Below are 19,871 nucleotides of genomic sequence, written 5' to 3' on the forward strand. Positions count from 1 at the left end.
GGACGTTAAACGATGATGATGATGATCATCATCATCATCATCATCATCCTCATTACCATCATCTAATATCTACTTTTCTGTGCTTGCATGGATCAGACACAGATTTTTGAGGCAGATTTTCTATGGCTAGATGCCCTTCTTGTTACTAGCCCTCACCTGTTCCCAAAGAAGATAACAAAATAATACTTCCTCTAGTCCTCCAAATACAGAAAGCTCGATGGCTGGACATTTTTCATGGAAGAATGCAAATGAACAGTACACATTGTATAGAGGTGATGTTTATTTCCAATTTGTATGAATTGTCAAGACAAGAAGACATGAACATACACACACACATATGTATATATATATATGTGTGTCTTTGAAGACCTGTGAATGATGTAAGACCTTTGACAGTGTGCAGCAGTAGACACGAAAGAAGCACTCCAGCTGATTAGGGTGCACAGTGTACACCCGCCTGATGGCCCCACTTCTGAAGATGGCATCTTCTTCCCAACCCTCAACACTTGCTCCTTGCTTGCATGTTCCATCTATTGTGTGACCAGGTAGAGTATATAGGATCTTCAACACACAACAGCGTTCAGGTAATCAGATCATATTGGCATAATTTGAAGAAAGCTGTCAAAGTGGTTTCTGGTGGAGTCAGAACTACGTTTCAAGTATTGTCTTCTGTGAAATATTCACACAAGCCATCTTCAAGATGTACAGATAGATTTACCACTTTTGGATGCCGCTCATGGATTTCAAAGCCCAGGATGTGCCACATTGCCTCGTTAGAAGAATTATACCTGCTCAACTTGTATTGCTGAATTTCATGTGCCTGCCTGCATTCTTGTTCAAGTCCAAAAACCGCCATATCTGAGCCCTTATTGATGCATTTACATACATATTTAATACTCTTTATAGAGTTGCATGACTCAACAATAACATGGGTCTGCAGTGTTTTAGACAGCAATGAGTTGTAGGACATGATCCGCCTGTTGTCAGTTTCCATCTCTTGACCATTAACTTTGAGCTTGGTAGTGTTTCCATCATCTTCTGGTTTTCGGTAGAAAGAGTTATTATTGGTATTTCTGTTTAAATTTTTCTTTATTTTTTCATTATTTTGCTGTTTATTATTATTATTATTGAGTGAGAGAACAGCACATGCCATCAAAGTGACACTGGGGTACAAATATACAAAGCCCAGTGTACCCATCATGTCTACCCATCTGATAAGGGTACACCGGGCAAATGCATCACAACAATATGTGCACAACATGGTGATCTTGTATCAAGATAAACAGCATATGACCTTGCAGTAGGTGCCCAGTTAGAATTTCCTTCAGGTGAAGTAGCTCATTCAACTCAAAAGATCCCTAAATAGGGGTTAAGGATGATGAATGAAACACCCATATTTCCAGGTGAATTATTCAAACCCCAAAGAATTCCTTTCAACACAATGGTTATGATGCTCTCCCACTACTTCTGCTCATGATCAGAGATGCACATATCGTCAGCCACTAAGGGACATGCTCAACTGGTTACAGTCAAGCAAATCTGTGGTATTGAGCAGAGTATTTGCAGTAGCTCATCTTTTACACCAAGGCAAAACAAGGTACATGATAACACTATCAATCAGTTAAGATCAAAAGCCATGAGAGCCACTGCCTGGTACAGTATCAGGGCATTTATTATTATTATTATTGTTATTGTTATTATTATTATTATTAGGGTGGCAAGCTGGCAGAACCATTACTACACTGGATAAAATGCTAGAATGGCACTCTAAGTTCAAATTCCACCAAGGCCAACTTTGCCTTTCATCCTTTTGGGGTTGTTAAAATAAGTAATTCTCAATAATTAGGGTCTAATTGACTTACCATTGCCCTCAAAAACTGCTGGCCCTGTGCCAATATTTGAAACCATTATTAGAATTGTAAGCACACCAGGCAAAATGCTTAGTGATAGTTCATCTGTCTTTACATTATGAGTTAAAATTCAGCCGAGGTGGACTTAGCCTTTCATCCCTTCCAGAGTCAATAGGTATCAGCTGAACACTGGGGTTGATGTAATCAATTTACCACCCTCTCCCGAAATTACTGTCCTTATGCTAAAATTTGAAACCATTATTATTATTTGTTAGCACACCAGACAAAATTCTTAGCAGCATTTCTTCTGGTTTTACAGTTTGAGTCCAAATGCTTCCGAGATCAACTTTACCTTTCATCTTTTCAGAGTTTGTTAAATAAGTACCAACTGAGCACTGGTAATTGACTTAGCTGTCCCCTAAAAAACATTGCTGGCCTTGTGCCAAAATTTGAAATCATTATTAATACTACTACTGATATTATATGCATTGTCCCGAGGACCTTCTTTTTTTTTCTCCAACCCCATCACATTCCCGTCTTATGCTCTCTCACCTTCTCTTTCTATTCTCCTATGATAATTGAACTGTTCTTATTTACATACTGGTGTAAACAGAGACCTATATCTTTCTCAGTACTGTACTTTTGCTGAGTAATGCCAATGAATGGCGTCAGAAGCATTAGTTCACATAACCAAGATTTATACTGATGTAATTAATGTTTTGGCAGGTTTTATAACACACATGTACATAATATAAAGCTTTAATATCAATCACGTTTTCTGTGCTCCTTTTTTTATACAATGTATGAACCCCATTGGTTCAAGATTATATACATGAAGAGGGCTGAGAGCTAATCAAATGAAGTTTCAGTACGTTACTCAAATTTCATTTATCAACTCCAGAGGGATCAAACTCAGACAGGGTCAATGTTGACCTTGGTGCTCTAAAATTTCCATCACACAACAACTTTATTAAGAGAGAAATACAAAAAAAGGGATGCAAAAGTCTGTATCAAAATATAGAAAATATAATTTATTTTTTCTTTCATTGATTTTTTTATTAATGATTTAGTGATGAACAATGTTTCATTATATACAAAAATGATCTGGAAACATCCCAGGTACACAAATAAACCACAGATACTATCTGAATAACACAGAAAACATCACTCCAACAGATACAAGGAAATATTTTAAAAAATCAATATTTCATTGAATAGAATGTTTAGTTGAGGCAATATCACCTTCATGTCTCATCAGAGAAAAGTCAGTTTTACCCTGTGAAGCTTAACTTCAGTTCAAGACAAAGCAAGAGGAAATTGACAGACTAGAAAATCCAAGCATCTCAACTAGGTGCAACTTAGAAATGCTTTTGAAAATAACCTTATATATATTTGCAGTTGTTGCCAGTTCCCAATTTAATAGTTCTCACAATTAGATTGGAGCCTGGTGTTGCCATCCAGTTTCACCAGTCCTCAGTCAAATCGTCCAACCCATGCTAGCATGGAAAGCGGACGTTAAACGATGATGATGATGATGATGATGATGATGATGTAATCCAAACTAGAATAATCAAATGGCTGCTAATCATCCAATGATAATCAGCCATACATAGAAGTTCATCATAATCATCATCCTTTAACATCCGTTTTCCATGCTGGCATGTATTGGACAGTGGCATCATTCAGTGTTAAATGTCTGAATGATTTAATACAATCAATGAATGAATTAATGAATGAATATGTGCTTATGTATGTCCACATGTATTCATGTCTTGGACCCTGACAAACCGTCCAACCCATGCTGTATGACAGAGGGACTGAAACACCCATTCACTGAGTCTACCAACTTAACCCACCCCATTTTGAATACCATTCTGTCCCCTACTCTGCTCCACACTAATCACTGGCATCACTCTCTCCCTTCTCCTAGGTCTCTTTTCCTTCCACCTCAATACAGTTTGCAGTGCTATTGTCTCCATCATCACGCTCTCACAATATATCTTTCCCAGCCTTCATGAGGGCAAGGTGAACCAACACAATTGTGCTGGTGCCAAAAAGCACCCAGTACAAACTGTAAGTGATTGGTATTCAATTTGAGCAGTAACAATGCAGGGCTTTATGAGCTGTATGAGCAAAGCAACCTCTATAGCACTGGTACAATAAAAATATGCACTCAATACACTCTGTAAAGTGACTGGTATTAGGAAGAACAAGCCATAGAAACTATGCCAAAAATGAAACATTGAAGCAAGTTCAGGCTCTCTAATCCACTGAATCATGTAGAGTCATCCTACCCATGGAAAAAACAAATGTGACATAAAATGATGATGCATGTGTGCGTATGTGTACGAGTGTGCATGCACATGCATACATGTGTAAAAAGACACACACACACACACACATATATATACATATACATATATATATATATATATATATATATATATATATATAAACTCTGCCAAATCAGATTGGAGCCTGGTGCAGCCATCTGGTTTTACCAGTCTTCAATCAAATCGTCCAACCTATGCTAGCATGGAAAGCGGACGTTAAACGATGATGATAATGATGATAATGATGATGATGATGATGATGATGATGGTATATATATATATATATATATATATATATATATATATATATATATATATATATATATATATATATATATATATATATATATATATATGAAAAAAATGAAAAGGAATAGCTTTTCTGATAATTTTTCCACTTTAATAATTAGATGTTTATAAATACCTAATGATTTATAAACATCTGATTATTAAAGTGGAAAAAATTATCAGAAAATCCATTCTTAATCATTTTTTAGATGTACAATACTGTACCAAGGACTTCCTATTTCTGATTTATATATATATGTAGATATGATAATTCCAGACAGTAGATTGAATCTACAAACATATTTTCAACAATCTCACTAGGTGGGAGAACAGCTCAATGTACTGAAGAAGGCTAACTTAGCCTAAACAGCTACCACATGTTTAACACACTAACTCTAAAAACAGCCCCAAGAAACTAACTAAATGGATTTAAATATTTAGACAACCTCACTACTAAGCTGACTTAATGGAGACCACTTCCATAATCTAAGTGGGCCTAGAGAAACAACTCAGTAGACTAAGGAAGACTAACTTAAAAGAGATTATTTCCATAAGCTTAGTGAGGCATCTCAATAGAGTCAACTCATTAATAAAAATTGAACATCAACTGCATCAATCTCACAGTTTGGGAGGGTTTGCAAGGGTGAAGAACACTGGCCTTCTTTTGACAAACACTCCCTAATCTCAAACAGCATCTGAGAGTTTATTTGTCCCCCTTTGAATTCTCTCTCTCTCTCTTTCTTTCTCTCCTTTTATCATGAAGATTCATCACTTTCTTGGTTTTCCTCTTCGCTACTTTCCTCCTCTTCATCTTCTTCCCCTTCTTCATCTTCTTCCCCTTCTTCATCTGTTTCAACCTGATCTTCTTCCACTTGTTTCTGTTTCCATTTCTTTGCCATTGCCAGCAGCTTGAGGTTTGGCTGTGAAGCTTCTTCTTCAGGGAAGATGTAATCATAATATTCTTCCCAACCAGCATGAGACTGTGAAGGCAATAAATAAAAACAAAGTGAGCATTAAGTTATTCCATCAAAACATGAAAGGATCAATATGGGAGGGGGGAGATATAGACATATAATGGAGTACAAACTAAAAATCAACTTCAGAACACAAGCTACAGGTTATAGGAAATAAGCTAAAAGTATGTCAGAGATAACTGATGAGGAGATATAAGAAGCAGGTCAATAACAAACAAATATTGAGTCTATGTGTGTGTGTGTGTGTGTGTGTGTGTGTGTCTGTGTGTGTGTGTGTCTGTGTGTGTGTGTGTCTGTGTGTGTGTGTGTGTGTCTGTGTGTGTGTTTAATGACCCACAAACAAGTACAAAGAAGATGCAAAGGATGAAAAGTGTCTGGGTGAATCTTTGCTTCTATATCTTCGTTTCATTATACTGCAGCTGTAACAGTTACATTTTGCTGCAATAGACTGCCAAGTATCCAACTTTTGTGGTTAAGGATAGTAAGACTGTCTTAGATCCCAAACATTTGAGAATAGTAAAGTTGAATGTTCTGCCAGTTTCATCATTTTCCAGTGATTTAATCCATAGATTTTATATATTTGTCTTTGTCTATGAAACCAGCCTTCTTGCAACCATTCATGAATTGATGTAGATTAGGACTAAAGGTAAGGTCAAAACTGAGAAATAAAATAAATCAGTAAGATCCACTTCATGACAACATTTACTATATAAGAAGTTGCTTGTAATATTTTCCTTCTAGAAGAAAATTCACTTCATGCAAGAATCATCACTGATTCCACAATATTGCATAAAAATAAATAGACAATTTTTTTTCTACTAAAGTAACTTACTCCATCTTCAGACTCAATCTTCCGACGTTTCTTGATTTTCTGAGGCATTTGTTTTTCGACAACTTTCAATGAATTAATATCACCAGCCTCCTTCTGCAAAAGGTTAAAAAGAAGATAATTTCAGAAACAAGGCAAGCAGTACAATTATCATCACCACCACCACCACCACCACCACCACCACCATCAACGTTTAACATCCACCATTCACACTGGCATGGGTGGAACAGTTTGACAGGAGCCAGCCAGGCAGAAACCTGCACCAGACTTCTGTGACTGTTTTGGCAGGATTCTTACAGCTGGATGCCCTTCCTAACACCACCCATCCAGCAGAGTAGACTTAATGCTTTTTACGTAGCAAAAGCACAGACGAGGTCAGTTTTGGCAAGGTTTTTACAGCCGGATGCTCCTCGAAATGCCAACCACTTTACAGTGTGGACTGGATGCTTTTTATCATCATCATCATCATCATCATCGTTTAACGTCCGCTTTCCATGCTAGCATGGGTTGGACGATTTGACTGAGGACTGGTGAAACCGGATGGCAACACCAGGCTCCAGTCTGATTTGGCAGAGTTTCTACAGCTGGATGCCCTTCCTAACGCCAACCACTCAGAGAGTGGAGTGGGTGCTTTTACATGTCACCCGCACGAAAACGGCCACGCTCGAAATGGTGTCTTTTATGTGCCACCCGCACAAGCCAGTCCAGGGGCACTGGCAACGATCTCGCTCGAAAATCCTACAGGAGCCAGTCAGGCGGTACTGGCAACGGCCACGCTCAAAATGGTGCATCTCAATGAAGATAAATTTAGCATAACAGAAAATAAAAGAGTTTCAGTTTAAAGTTAAATAAGATGCAATAAGTTTAAAATACTTAACACTTTGAAATTCTTTCATTCATTGTTTTAACATGGAAGTTGCTCCTTTAATGACTTTAAATTATAAATCTTAAAACATTTCTGAACTAAAATGTGAAAATGATGACATGCAGTTTTTCTTTATTTATTTAGACATTTTCCAACCAAGTAGAAGAGTGCATATTTCACAATCCAAGCCAGAGGAAAAGTTATAAAAATAGGTTGAAATGTTCTAACTCTACAGAAATTGTGTTGTTAAACATGGAAAGATAAAATTTTATACAAAAGGAGAACAAAGGGTATGTTTTGTGAGTATGTGTTTTCACCCACATACTTACTTCATGTTTTCTACTTATTTCAAATACTATAATGACTATAATAGAGACATTACTACCAGATCTGATTAAAACTGCACAACACAATCAATGTAAACTTTATGGTCAATTTTCCTGCAATAGTACAATACCTTTTGTGCACCCACCACACTGATGGCACTTGCCAGTAGAATAATATAAATTATCATAAAAGGAAAACAATGATGGAATAAAAGTATAAGGTCCTACCTCAAAGTCAAACCAAGATTCCAACAACATTACACGTTCTTCCTTTTCTTCAGCTGTCTTCAATGATTTATTTGCATCCATATAAACACCACGAGCATTTTTTATGGATTGACTACCAGGAAGTGACATTTCAAAATGAGCAAAACTTATCCACACCTATATCACAAGATAGAAAGATATTCAATATCAGTGGCAATGACTTTCATAACTAAAATATCTTTAGATTAAATATCAGCGCAATACTCCCAATACAATGTGTCCTCATAGAAAGTTTCCCCTACACTCCAACAACACATTTCACCAATACTTCTATAATTACTTTTTCTTAAGACACCATCAGACAATTCAGACTAGGATTATTCAACAAAAATTTACTAGAATTAAGCCTCTGGAAGCCAATGATTCAGCTGTTTCATAGAAGAAAAAAAACAGTAAAGATCTAAAGGAGACATTATCAAGTGAGGACAAAAGTGTCTTACATCCTCTATTCTGCATAAGTCACACATACCTTTACATGTTGAGTCCTTTGTAATAGACGCCGGTAGAGGTTCCGTGTACGACCATATTCTTCTTGGTCAAATTCATAATCAATATAAGATTTCCAAAGGACCTCAGGCATGTCTAGCTTCGGTTGGTTGATGGCTAATTCATATATTGCTCTTGTCCGCTCACTGTCACCCAAAATGGCTTCTAATTCTGCATACTAAAATACAAAAATACAAGAGTAAATGGTTTTATTAAACAAGTTATGGAAGCCTAGAAGAGTGAAAGAGATATAAAATGTGTTCTTTTAATTCAATTTATTAATTCAAACATTTTGGGGGAAAATTTCAAGTGTTGAAGTTATAAAATATCTCTACATGGCAACATAGTAGTGTTATGAAGCATCAGAAAGAAAAGTTAAGGACTATAAAGAGAAGAAATAGCTGCTATAAATAAAAAGTACCAGCATTGCCTTCTAGCACTTGTGCTGGTGGCACGTTAGAAAATCATTCGAGCGAGGTCGTTGCCAGTGCCGCTGGACTGGCTCCCGTGCAGGTGGCATGTAAAAAACACCTTTTTTGAGCGTGGCCATTGCCAGTATTGTGTAACAGGCCCCCTCATGCCGGTGGCACGTAAAAGCATCCACTACACTCTTGGAGTGGTTGGCTTTAGTAAGGGCATCCAGCAGTAGAAACTTTGCCAAATCAGATTGGAGTCTGGTGCAGCCTTCTGGCTTGCCAGTCCTCAGTCAAATCGTCCAACCCATGCTAGCATGGAAAGCGGACATAAAACGATGATGAAGATGATGATGATGAATATCTCAATCAATCACAGGGAATATTCCCAAAGGATCTGGTTCCTATTTTCCTACAGTTAAGTGAATTCAAGTATGCAAAATGAAGTGTTCAGCTTAGAAATATCATCTTTTTATGTCATAGATAACTTCCACTGTCAGCACATGACTTTTTCATTTACATAGTGTCAATCATGCATTAAAAAAAGCAGTAAATTGCTTACCTTCATCCAGGTCATACAGTTCTCTGGACCAAATTCCAAGAATTTTTCATAGAGTATACGACATCGGTCAAAGTCTCTCAACTGAATCTCCAGATCAATATAACCACGGAATAGCTTATTTTTGGGACACTTCCCTAATGAAACACCCTGTAATACAATATTTTGAAAAATATTCATTCCTCTAATATATATTTTTAAAAAAAGGTTATACAGTAACAAAAGTCATCAAGCACCAGAGCAGCTATATTATATTTTATGTTGAACTCTTGTCAAGGCTGACTTTAACTTTCATCGCTACAAGGTTGAAAAAACAAACACCAGTAGTTTACTAGGAGTGGATTCTATTGACAATATCTCTTTCTTATACATTTGTGACTCTGAGCAAAGGAGAGAAATCAACTAATATTTTTAATGGGATTCATCTAGTTATTTTATTAAAACTAGCAAGTATAGATGATACAGAGAATGTAAAAATAAGTTTATAGTAAAATAATAAGTTAAGGGAAATCACAGAATATACAATTTCACAAATAAAATGATAAAGGATCAAGGTTCAATTTAATAACAGGAAAATGACAACAGCAAACACCAACGATTGTTCATGCAATTGTAGAATGTAAAAATTTTGACAGACAGACACTTGACTACCCATTTTTTTATCAAACAAAATTATTCAGTATATCCTTTTCTTATTAAGGATATAGGGTGCAATTTTAAAGAGATTATATATTATTATTATTTGCAGCTTGTTTGAAGAGTAGTAGAGGACTAAATTGTCATGTGTTTTTGCTTCTTAATCTACTGAAGTATAAAACATTGTATTTGAGAAACGTTAACTGTCTCAACCAACCCGCCTTATTGTTAATTTAAACAGAATCTTATGGTCAGAGCATCTTAGAGCAAATGGTATGTCTTAACCGAATCCCAATGCACCATAGCTACACTGCAAATTTGTGGAAACGAGATTACCTTCGTGAAATGCATCAACACAGCACAATCTTCAAGAACATTATGTAAATGTTTCTTAAGACTTACCAGAATTTTACGAGCAGCTTGAAGATTTTTTTGTCGAATTTCAAACTGTGCAAATAACAGCCAAATTTTTGCAAAGGTGAATTTTCTGTGAGGAATTACTTCTAAGGCAGCATTGTACACTGCACGGACCCTGTCAGCATCCATACAATCTAACTCTTCAAAGAAAGCATACATGATCCACAAATATATGTAACGGCGCCAGTGTCGTTTATCCTGTAATCAGATAAGATTATTATTAGAAAGGATAAAGTTACCACAGTGATAAGGATAGAGGGAGATAGTCTTTGTTTTGTTTCCTTTTTCATGCTACAATCAATGAAGAAAACATTATGTTTTTGCAACTTTATACATTGGCATATGAACTGAACAGAAGAAAATGAAGAAAGAGAACACAAAAGACAGAAGAAATAAAGGTAACACTGAAAATAATTCTGCTGTTTATGTCTTAAAACTAAGGACTACATCCGAAATTAATAAAGCCAGGTTGACTATCACAAGAAACTAGAACACAAAGAAACATGACTGACATTTTATACGTGTAGCTTTGAAGTGGCTAACTTGCAGGTTATTCTCAAGAGATTAAACCAACTACCTCTACTTCAAAATAACAAATCAAAAGACAAGCAAAATCCCTCAAAATCATCATTTAATGTGTCTTTTTCTATGCTAGTATAGGGTGAACTGATGTAATAGAGGGCAGCACCAAACTCCAATGTCTGATTTGGTATGGTTTCTATAGTTCGATGCCTTTTCTAATACCAACCACTTCACAGAGTGCACTGGATGTCCTTTCCATGGCACAGGCACTGGTGAGATCACTAAGTACTTACAAGACAAGACCCTTCAACAGTGTGGGATATAGTATTGAGGGATATGAAAGTAGGGATAGGACTAGGTGTCTTGCTGAAGTGTTGAAAACATGGCAAGAGAGAGAGAGGGAGAGGGGGAGAGAGAGAGAGAGAGAGAGAGAGAGAGAGAGAGAGAGAGAGAGAGAGAGAGAGAGAGAGAAAGAGAGAGAATAGGGATAGAGGAAGAGAAAAAATGGGCGGACAGGTAAGTACACTAGAGTGAAAAAAGTGCAACAGATGAATAGAGATGGGAATTGAGGTGGACACAGTAAATATCAGTTTAGGGGAGGGTAAGTGAAGAAAAGGAAATAAGAGTGGGTCAGTAATTCATATCTAACCACAATCAATAGCCAAGATACTTAACTCTCTAATGACTCAGTTTCCCACCAACTTATTAAACTAAGAATAGACAGTACAGTATAGGATTAAAAAAAAACTGTCATCGTGGGAGCACTTTAAAATTGGCAATTGTTCATTAGTCCAATCTTGGAAAGAGGTGGGCTCAGCTAAAATGCCTTTTAACAATAATTTATTCTCTGAATATTTCTACTCTTTTACATCAACAGGTGTACATTATTGTGCATTCAGTTATTGATTCTGCAATCACTACTTGGGCAAATATGGTGAAGTTTATGTTTCACTGACGAGGTTATGATAAGTTCAAAATATGTCCAGAGTTGTCTCCTATACTTGCCAAAAGAATCAAAATAATACTCAGTGACTAAAATATTTTTTTCTTCATTGCATAATTTTTTTCTGGTTAACTTCTTAATGCTTTGGCATTGAAAATGTTAACACTTTTTCGTTTACCACTCATGTTGGGATGAGAAAAATCAAGCCCATTATCCTTTATTTATCAAAGTCCTCAAGACCGGAGGGAGGAAGGATGGAAGTCATCTTCAAACTGGAGACCTGACCTGAATACTTACAACAAAGTGATCTCCATCAAAGGAAGCTAAAGACCAGATAGTTAAATCATATGACAGATTAAAGCTTATCTGAAATGCACTACACGAAGAGTTCTTCAGTGGTAGCTCTACATCCCAGTGAGTTGTGTGAGTCACCAACGATGTGTCTGAGTAAAAATTATAATGTTTAGTTACAGACCTGTGAGGGGGGAACGTTGGCTATGGCTCTCTCATAAACTTCCCGAATTTGTTCCATTTCTCCATCAGCTTCTAGAAGACGCAGGTAGTCAAACCAGGCATCATAGTTCATTGGATTTGCTTTTACTTCCTGCAAAATAAAGATAATTCATTTTTTATATTACACTATTTTATTAGATATTTATCTTATTAATGAACTGATCTAATAAAAAAATTTTTAGCTTAAATAATGAGCAATCATTATATAAGTTACTATACAATGTACCTAATTATTATAGAGTAATTTGCTTACATAGACAAATAGCAAGTCAATTATACGACAGTGAATTTGTTAGACCCAATGTTAATCTGTTTATAATATGGATAGAAACAAAAATATTAAAACTAAATATGATAATATTGCTCTTAATAAATAAAACCATCAATCATCATCGTCCTTTAATGTATGTTTTCTTTGCTAGCATGGGTTGAACGATTTGACTATAGCTGGCAAGGTAAGATGCTGAACCAGGTTCCAGTCTGATTTGGCTTGGTTTCTGTTGCTGGACGCCCTTCCTAGTGCCAACCACTGTATTGGGTGCTTTAACACACCATTGGCATGAACACTTTTACATAGCACCAGCACAGGACTCTTAAAAAAAGATCTAACTACACATATGAGTTGACTATCTAAATATTTAAGATAAGTTGAATTATAACTTCTCAGACTACTAACCACATCCTTATGGCTGAATTTTCTTTTAATTTTTGCATCTACACGTTTCAAGCAGGTTAATCTCTTGTTTATACATGTATGGAAGTTAAATACACTATAGTGATTTGATAATATCAAAAAATTATAATATAATAAATGAAAAGAAATTAAAATATTTTTTTAAAAACATTTCATTATTGTTGAAAAAAACTTTATGGAAAAACTGTCTACACATGCAGAGTAACTAAACTGATATTCAAACATCTTATTATAGACTCAATAACATAATTCTCAGTAAGAGTATTTTCAAACATTCAATTCCACTGAACTCACATAACAACAGTTTTAAGCTTAAAATTTTTAAAGTTTGTAATAAAACAAAAGTAAAAAAAAATTACACTTGGAGTCAAAATTTCAACTCTGTTCTGTGAAAAAAGGGAACTAACATATCAACACATAGACAATTTTATTTATAAAACATACTTAACTAATGATTCCAATATTATCACAGTAATTTGTAAACCCTGTGTGTATACCCTATTTCCCCAATTTTATTATCCATTCCTAAGCTAGAAATATATCACCCTACCTCTTCATACTGGAACCGCCTTTTGCTGACAATGACATCTTCAATGGCTGTACGATCTCCATAGCGTTTCTCGTGCTTTGTATAATTCTTATATATTTCTGTACATTTCTCTTTTGGTAAACCATCTAAGGCAAACTTATAAATTGATCGAGCTCGCTCATGCTGTAATAGATTTTATCAAATGTATACAAATAAAAATTATAGAAAAATAAGACAACTAGTATTTCATTTTGAAAAAACAAACACATAATAAACTTAAGCAAATTAATATAACCATATCTGTAAAAATTCCATTTTCAAAACTTTAAAATTGTTAGTTTACAAAGAACCATGAAATACATATCTTTTGGAACAGAATTTTTTCTGAAACATTTGATTTTTTGGGTTGGAGTAAAATATTGAAAAAGCAGTCTAAGGAGAGAGTATCTATAAAAACTACGTTTTTGTTATACACTAGTCATCTCTTCAACCTAAGGGCCATATAAACAATCTTAACTCTGGAAAGAAATCAAACACATAACCTTTAATTATCTTTCATATTATTCTGCTATACTACAACTATGCTGGTAAAACACCAAAAAATTGTAATAAGCTATACTACATCCTCATAGTATGACTAAACTTAAACCCACAGTCCCGTTGAAGGAAGTATAGTATCAGCCCAACTGAACTGTAGATTCTAAAAGATAATATCAGTAATACAGACATGGTTATGGTGTGAAAAAAACTTCATTGAGTAACCACATGGTTTGAGACTCAGCCCCAAAATGTAGAACCTTGGGCAAGTGTCTTTTACTACAGCCTCATGCTGAGCAATGCCTTGTGAGTGAAATTTAGTAGATTATTAGACAAAATGTCTTTTGATATTTAGTTATATCTCTTTAATTTCTGAGTTTAAATCATATTATGGTTGACTTTACTTTTCATTCCTTCAGAAATCAATAAAATTGGTAACATTAATATAAGGGAATTCAGTCAATGATACCTTTTCCTTAACTTGATGTTAGATAATGCTGCTCATAAAATGAATAACAACTAGTAATCTTGAATCCCGTATAAAGTTTTGGTCTTGTGTTCAAGCCAGAAATTATAACATAGCAGAATTTATAGAGTACCAGATAGAATGCATTATATTTAGTTGTGTTGCTTTATATTCTGTGTCCAAATCCTGCCATAGTTTTCTTTGCTTTCTATCCTTCTGAGGCCAATAAAATATGCACCAGTCATTAGTGATGATTAAGTGAACAACATACCTCTCCTATAATTTGTGACAATATAAAGAAAACATGACATCAAAAATTAAAGCTGTTTTCACTAAATGTTTTAAATTAATTTTCTTAGATTTAGTTATTTTTGTCTGTCCTTTTTCTTCAGATAATTTGGAAGAATCATGAAAGTAATGTATAAAAGAAAAATTCTATTCCTCTTGTTGCAACTTTGGGTTTGAATTTACAACTTTTACTCCTGAAGTAAGATTTTAACACTCTTATCCAGCTTGCTGCAGTGTAGAACATATATGAACTAAAAATAAATCAAATACACCAAAGAACCAAAACCACCTGAAGCAATAAGTCATCAGGAAACATACAGATGGGTAAAGAAAAAAAATGACACAGACAGCACTAATGAAACTCAAATATAAGTTTAAAATAAACAATACAATTTAGACCTACCTCTTTTTGACCTTCTTCAAATTTGGCAAAAGCTATTAGCAAAGTTTCATCCATATTATCCTCTCCAAAGAACTCTACAGCCCGTTCATACACTTTCCGTGCACTGTTGATATAGTTGTTCTTCTCCTCAAAGCGTGCATATTTGATCCAGTTCTTTACTTCAGGATGGACATATACAAGTGATTTAAGTCAAGGAAAGAGGCCAGAGACTTGAATTAAATGCAACATTTGCTAACCTCACTGATGATACACTAATATAAATCAATCAAACTATCAAGTTCAATTTTTTTATATTGTTACCTATGCTTTGCTCCAATTTATAACTTCTGCTATATACACCATATTTTTGACTGAATATTTTATTTTTCAGTGTCAGTGCATATGTGTTGTAATTTACACTATACATTTTGGGAAGAAAACCTGGAATTTCCCTACTCCCTTCATAAGACCAACTTTAAGTCTGCTGTGAATGTGACGTTGGCATTATTGATAACAATGATCTGCATTGGACAAACAAAATCTCTAAAAATCATCAAGAAGGCTGAAAGTGCCTAAGCATCCCTCAATAAGACCTTTGATAGTCATTCACTAACTATTTATTTAAAGCTATATATATTTGTGGTACATTCACACTTAGTTTGCAACTCCAGTCTGGAGCTTCCTTTTTGTCCAAAATACTATCTACTGGAATACTCTCCATCAGTAATTTATGTCATACTTCTCTGGATATCAGCACATTAAAGCATCACCATCAAGCAGCTGACATGAAAAAAGCCCAAAAGATTCTCCACTGTCATTCCAATAACTTTAGCCATCATTTTGAATTCAATATCTCTACCACTCATGGATGGACATGCTTATAAAATCTAAAAGCAGTGCGGCACTAATGACTTATGGAAGCATTTTGTATGCTCAAAATTGTTGAAGCATGAAATAAACCACTTGCATTGATAGTTAGCTCTTAGGACACTGTAACCTTCAAACATTCCATGCTCCCAAAATTCACCAACATATCTAACATGCCCTCTTAACGACACTTTTACAGTTCTCTTTTCTGTCTTTCTATTTTATCCTGTGTTGTACTATACATGTATTTTCAATATCACTGCTGTCTTCCTTTACTTCATTTATTGCTGCATTCTGCCCAACCTTTCAACCCTTCTTCAATGAGTTGCAGTGTCTGAGCACAATATAATGCAGTAAGCTCATTACTGATCAAAAAATGTATACAGTGTTTTGAACAAAATACCCTTTGAGCAAAAGTATTTGCACTGCATTTTGATCACTAACTTCTCCAACAGGTAACAGGTGTTTTTATACACACAGGCCATATGAAAAAAAACTATGGAAGATGAATTTTTTTGCTGCTTTTTCTAAGTAAATGTAAAATCCAAATACATCCCCAAATTTAGTGTCTTGTTGCACTAAGCTCCCAGTCCTACCAATATTCATGGGTCCAAACCTCTGTGTTATGCCTCTACATGGTGCAAATTATTCTGCTTGCCTTATTGCCAATACCTATTAGTCCTTCACAACAGTAAAGTAAAAAGGGCATCTAGCAGTAAAATCACCTATTTTCAACATGGTACTGGATTCAAACCCTACATGGACCATTGTGCTTTCTATCTATTGCTCTTGACAATCATGTTTTGCTCAAACAACAGTACTAAAACCATATCTACTTTATTGTGTTAAAAAAGAAACAACTCGGATGTAAAAAGAAAAAAATATTGTCACATGCAAACAAAAAAAGTTTCAAGAATTTTCCAAAACATGATAAAATGAATACATGAGAAAATGGTGGGGAGCAAAAACTGGTACAAAAAATTGTAAATAAACGAAAATAAAAACGTCATAGAACAAAGAAAGGATATATCGTTCATAAATTGCACGTGCACGGTTTATTTCTTTATAGCGCAGTTCAAAGTTGATGTAAGAGTGCCAGGCTTGCTCTTCAGGATGCCACTCCATCCAACGCTCAAATACCTGTCGACTACCTGAAGAGATAATAAAATTCAAATAGTGACAATGAAACAGGAAAAAGAAAAATAATATCAAATACAATTACAAAATATAACATAGAAATGGTAATAAATTATGCTCTTGTGTGGGTGGCACATAAAATACACCATTTTGAGTGTGGCCGTTGCCAGTACCGCCTGACTGGCCTTCGTGCGGGTGACACGTAAAAGCACCCACTACACTCTCTGAGTGGTTGGTGTTAGGAAGGGCATCCAGCTGTAAAAACTCTGCCAAATTAGATTGGAGGCTGGTGTTGCCATCCGGTTTCACCAGTCCTCAGTCAAATCGTCCAACCCATGCTAGCATGGAAAGCGGACGTTAAACGATGATGATGATGAACAATGACAATGAGGTTGATGTCATTGTTTTGCGTTGTCTGTCAGAGTTCCTAATTTACATTTGATATCCAATTGATGTATGCCTCACCTGCTTCATGGATTGTTCTATATCTCTCCAAGGATTATAATCACAAAAATGTTCCATTGCCAATTTCAACATCAACATATGTAAAGCCTCCATCGGTCAATGTTGATCAATTATGGGCACATATATGTGCAAGCCTGGGCAAGATTTTTTTTTGGAAAACAAGCAGTTGGCTATGCATGCAAGTTTTGGATCTATTTTAAAACGGGGGCCACATTTTTCATTAATGTTTTACGTAGTGTTTTTGGTACCGAAAGACTTTCAAACTTCGTATACTTATCTATTTTGTGTTATAGAACAGAAAAATATTTTTGTATTCGAATTTATTTCATGTAAAAAATTGTCTTATTTCAATAATTTCAACCAATCACTGACAAGTATTCAGTTGTTTACATTTACTCCTTTGGCTGATTAAGCGATGTAAAGCGTATTTAATCTCCATACCTTCGTTTTATTTGCTTTTTTCATTTTAAATTTGCTTTAACCCTAACCCTAACCCTACGGTTAGGGTTAGGGTTAATTGTTTCAGAATCGTTTGTTTATGTAGTCAGCAGTTAATGTATATCGGCTGAATGGACGTCAGTGATTGGTTGAAATTACAGAAATACGACAACTTTAACATGGAATAACTTATGGATTTCTTTTTTTTTAAAGAAGACTAAGAGAAAAAGATGTTTTATATGACACATTCTACCAGTGTTCCAAGTTTCAAAGTGTTTCGTTAATGAAAAATGTGGCCCCCGTTTTAAAAAAGATCCCAAGTTTTCCCTTCACTATGCCACTGATGTTTAGCCAAGAAAAAGGCAACCAGCTTGGAACAATATAGCTTGACACCAGTTTTATCACATGTTGTTTGTTAGAACACAATGAACTAAAACACATCTACAAAGCATCTCACTCATACTTCTGACAGCTATACTAATCCACTATCCTGGATTGGTACTTTATCATCAACCCTGAAAGGATGAAAGGCAAAGTTGGTCTTGGTGGTATTTGAGCTCAAAGCACAGAGAACTGGAACAAATTCTATCTATGACTCCAATGATTCTACCAATCTGCCATTATAAACAAAAACACAGACATCACTCTTGAATATTTTCAGACTATGAATGCTTCAGTTGATGCACGTTAGCTAACCAATGTTCTCCAAAAGTACAAAGCTATTAAAGGTGCCTATCAGATGCTCTTGCTCATCCCCAACAGCACAGGCCTGTGATGGACCATCACTTTTGACATCATTTTATCAAGTGAGATGTTATATACATCATCGTCATCACTATTTTCCATGCTGGCATGGGTTGGACAATTCAACAAGAGACAGCGTCTGCTTTGGCAAGGTTTCTATGACTAGATACCCTTCCTAACACCAGCCACTTTACAGAGTGTACTGGGAGTCTTTCATGTGGTACCAGCAGTGGTGGGGTCACCAAATAACATGCAAAACAAGACCCCTGAACTGAGGGATGTAGTATTGAGGGAGGTTTATGTATGCCTATGTTGAAACTTAATCATACACAACCTTCTCTCTCTCTCTCACACACACACACTCAAAAGTCATACAGCATTAATATTCACACAACAGAATAGGACATCACTATGTAATCGAAACGTATTTACCTGGTATATTATCCAGCATTTCCTCCATGTATGTGTATTTGTACCAGAATTGGTTCGCTCGAGGTAAGATAGTGATGGCACGGTCCCAGATGTTTCTAGCATGATTGATTTGGCGATTTCTGAAAATTAATTTTTAAAAAAAAACTAATAATAATAATAATAATAATAATAATAATAATAATAATTCTGTCAACTGAAGCATAACTTCAATAATTGATAAATGTAAGTTGGTAAAGTACATTAAAAAATTGAAAAACATTATAAGCATTATAAGTATTGTTTTTAGGATTCTAGTTTATTTCAGACAATAAGGCAGACTGTATGACGCATGCGTACGAACAGCCATGCTACATGACAGTGAAACATGAGCTGTAACTGCTGAGGACATACGTAAGCTCGCAAGGAATGAAGCCAGTATGCTCCGTTGGATGTGTAATGTCAATGTGAATACCCGTCAGAGTGTAAGTATCTTGAGAGAAAAGCTGAACATTAGAAGCATCAGTTGTGGTGTGCAAGAGAGACGATTGCGCTGGTATGGACATGTGGTGAGAATGGATGAGGATAGCTGCCTGAAAAAGTGCCACACCCTAACAGTTGAGGGAACCCGTGGAAGAGGTAGGCCCAGGAAGACCTGGGCTGAGGTGGTGAGGCAAGACCTTCATACATTGGGC

At 35.5% G+C, this 19,871-nt stretch overlaps 1 protein-coding gene across 1 annotated transcript in view; it reads right to left on the reverse strand.

The window, feature by feature from the left end:
• Window positions 1-4,577: 4,577 nt before the first annotated feature.
• Window positions 4,578-19,871, reverse strand: part of LOC106872978 (crooked neck-like protein 1) — a 24,804-nt gene continuing 9,510 nt past the window's right edge. Inside the window, exons 6-16 of the mRNA XM_014920166.2 lie at window positions 19,201-19,319; window positions 17,013-17,135; window positions 15,139-15,317; window positions 13,466-13,627; window positions 12,184-12,312; window positions 10,229-10,441; window positions 9,194-9,340; window positions 8,202-8,396; window positions 7,694-7,849; window positions 6,278-6,370; window positions 4,578-5,451 (exon numbers count right to left, since the gene is read on the reverse strand). Of these exons, the coding sequence (XP_014775652.1) occupies window positions 5,227-5,451; window positions 6,278-6,370; window positions 7,694-7,849; window positions 8,202-8,396; window positions 9,194-9,340; window positions 10,229-10,441; window positions 12,184-12,312; window positions 13,466-13,627; window positions 15,139-15,317; window positions 17,013-17,135; window positions 19,201-19,319 (1,741 nt within the window). The 3' untranslated portion in view covers window positions 4,578-5,226. The remainder of the gene's footprint in view (window positions 5,452-6,277; window positions 6,371-7,693; window positions 7,850-8,201; window positions 8,397-9,193; window positions 9,341-10,228; window positions 10,442-12,183; window positions 12,313-13,465; window positions 13,628-15,138; window positions 15,318-17,012; window positions 17,136-19,200; window positions 19,320-19,871) is intronic.

The sequence above is a fragment of the Octopus bimaculoides genome, chromosome 2 (genome assembly GCF_001194135.2).
Source record: "Octopus bimaculoides isolate UCB-OBI-ISO-001 chromosome 2, ASM119413v2, whole genome shotgun sequence".
Lineage (NCBI taxonomy): Eukaryota > Metazoa > Mollusca > Cephalopoda > Octopoda > Octopodidae > Octopus > Octopus bimaculoides.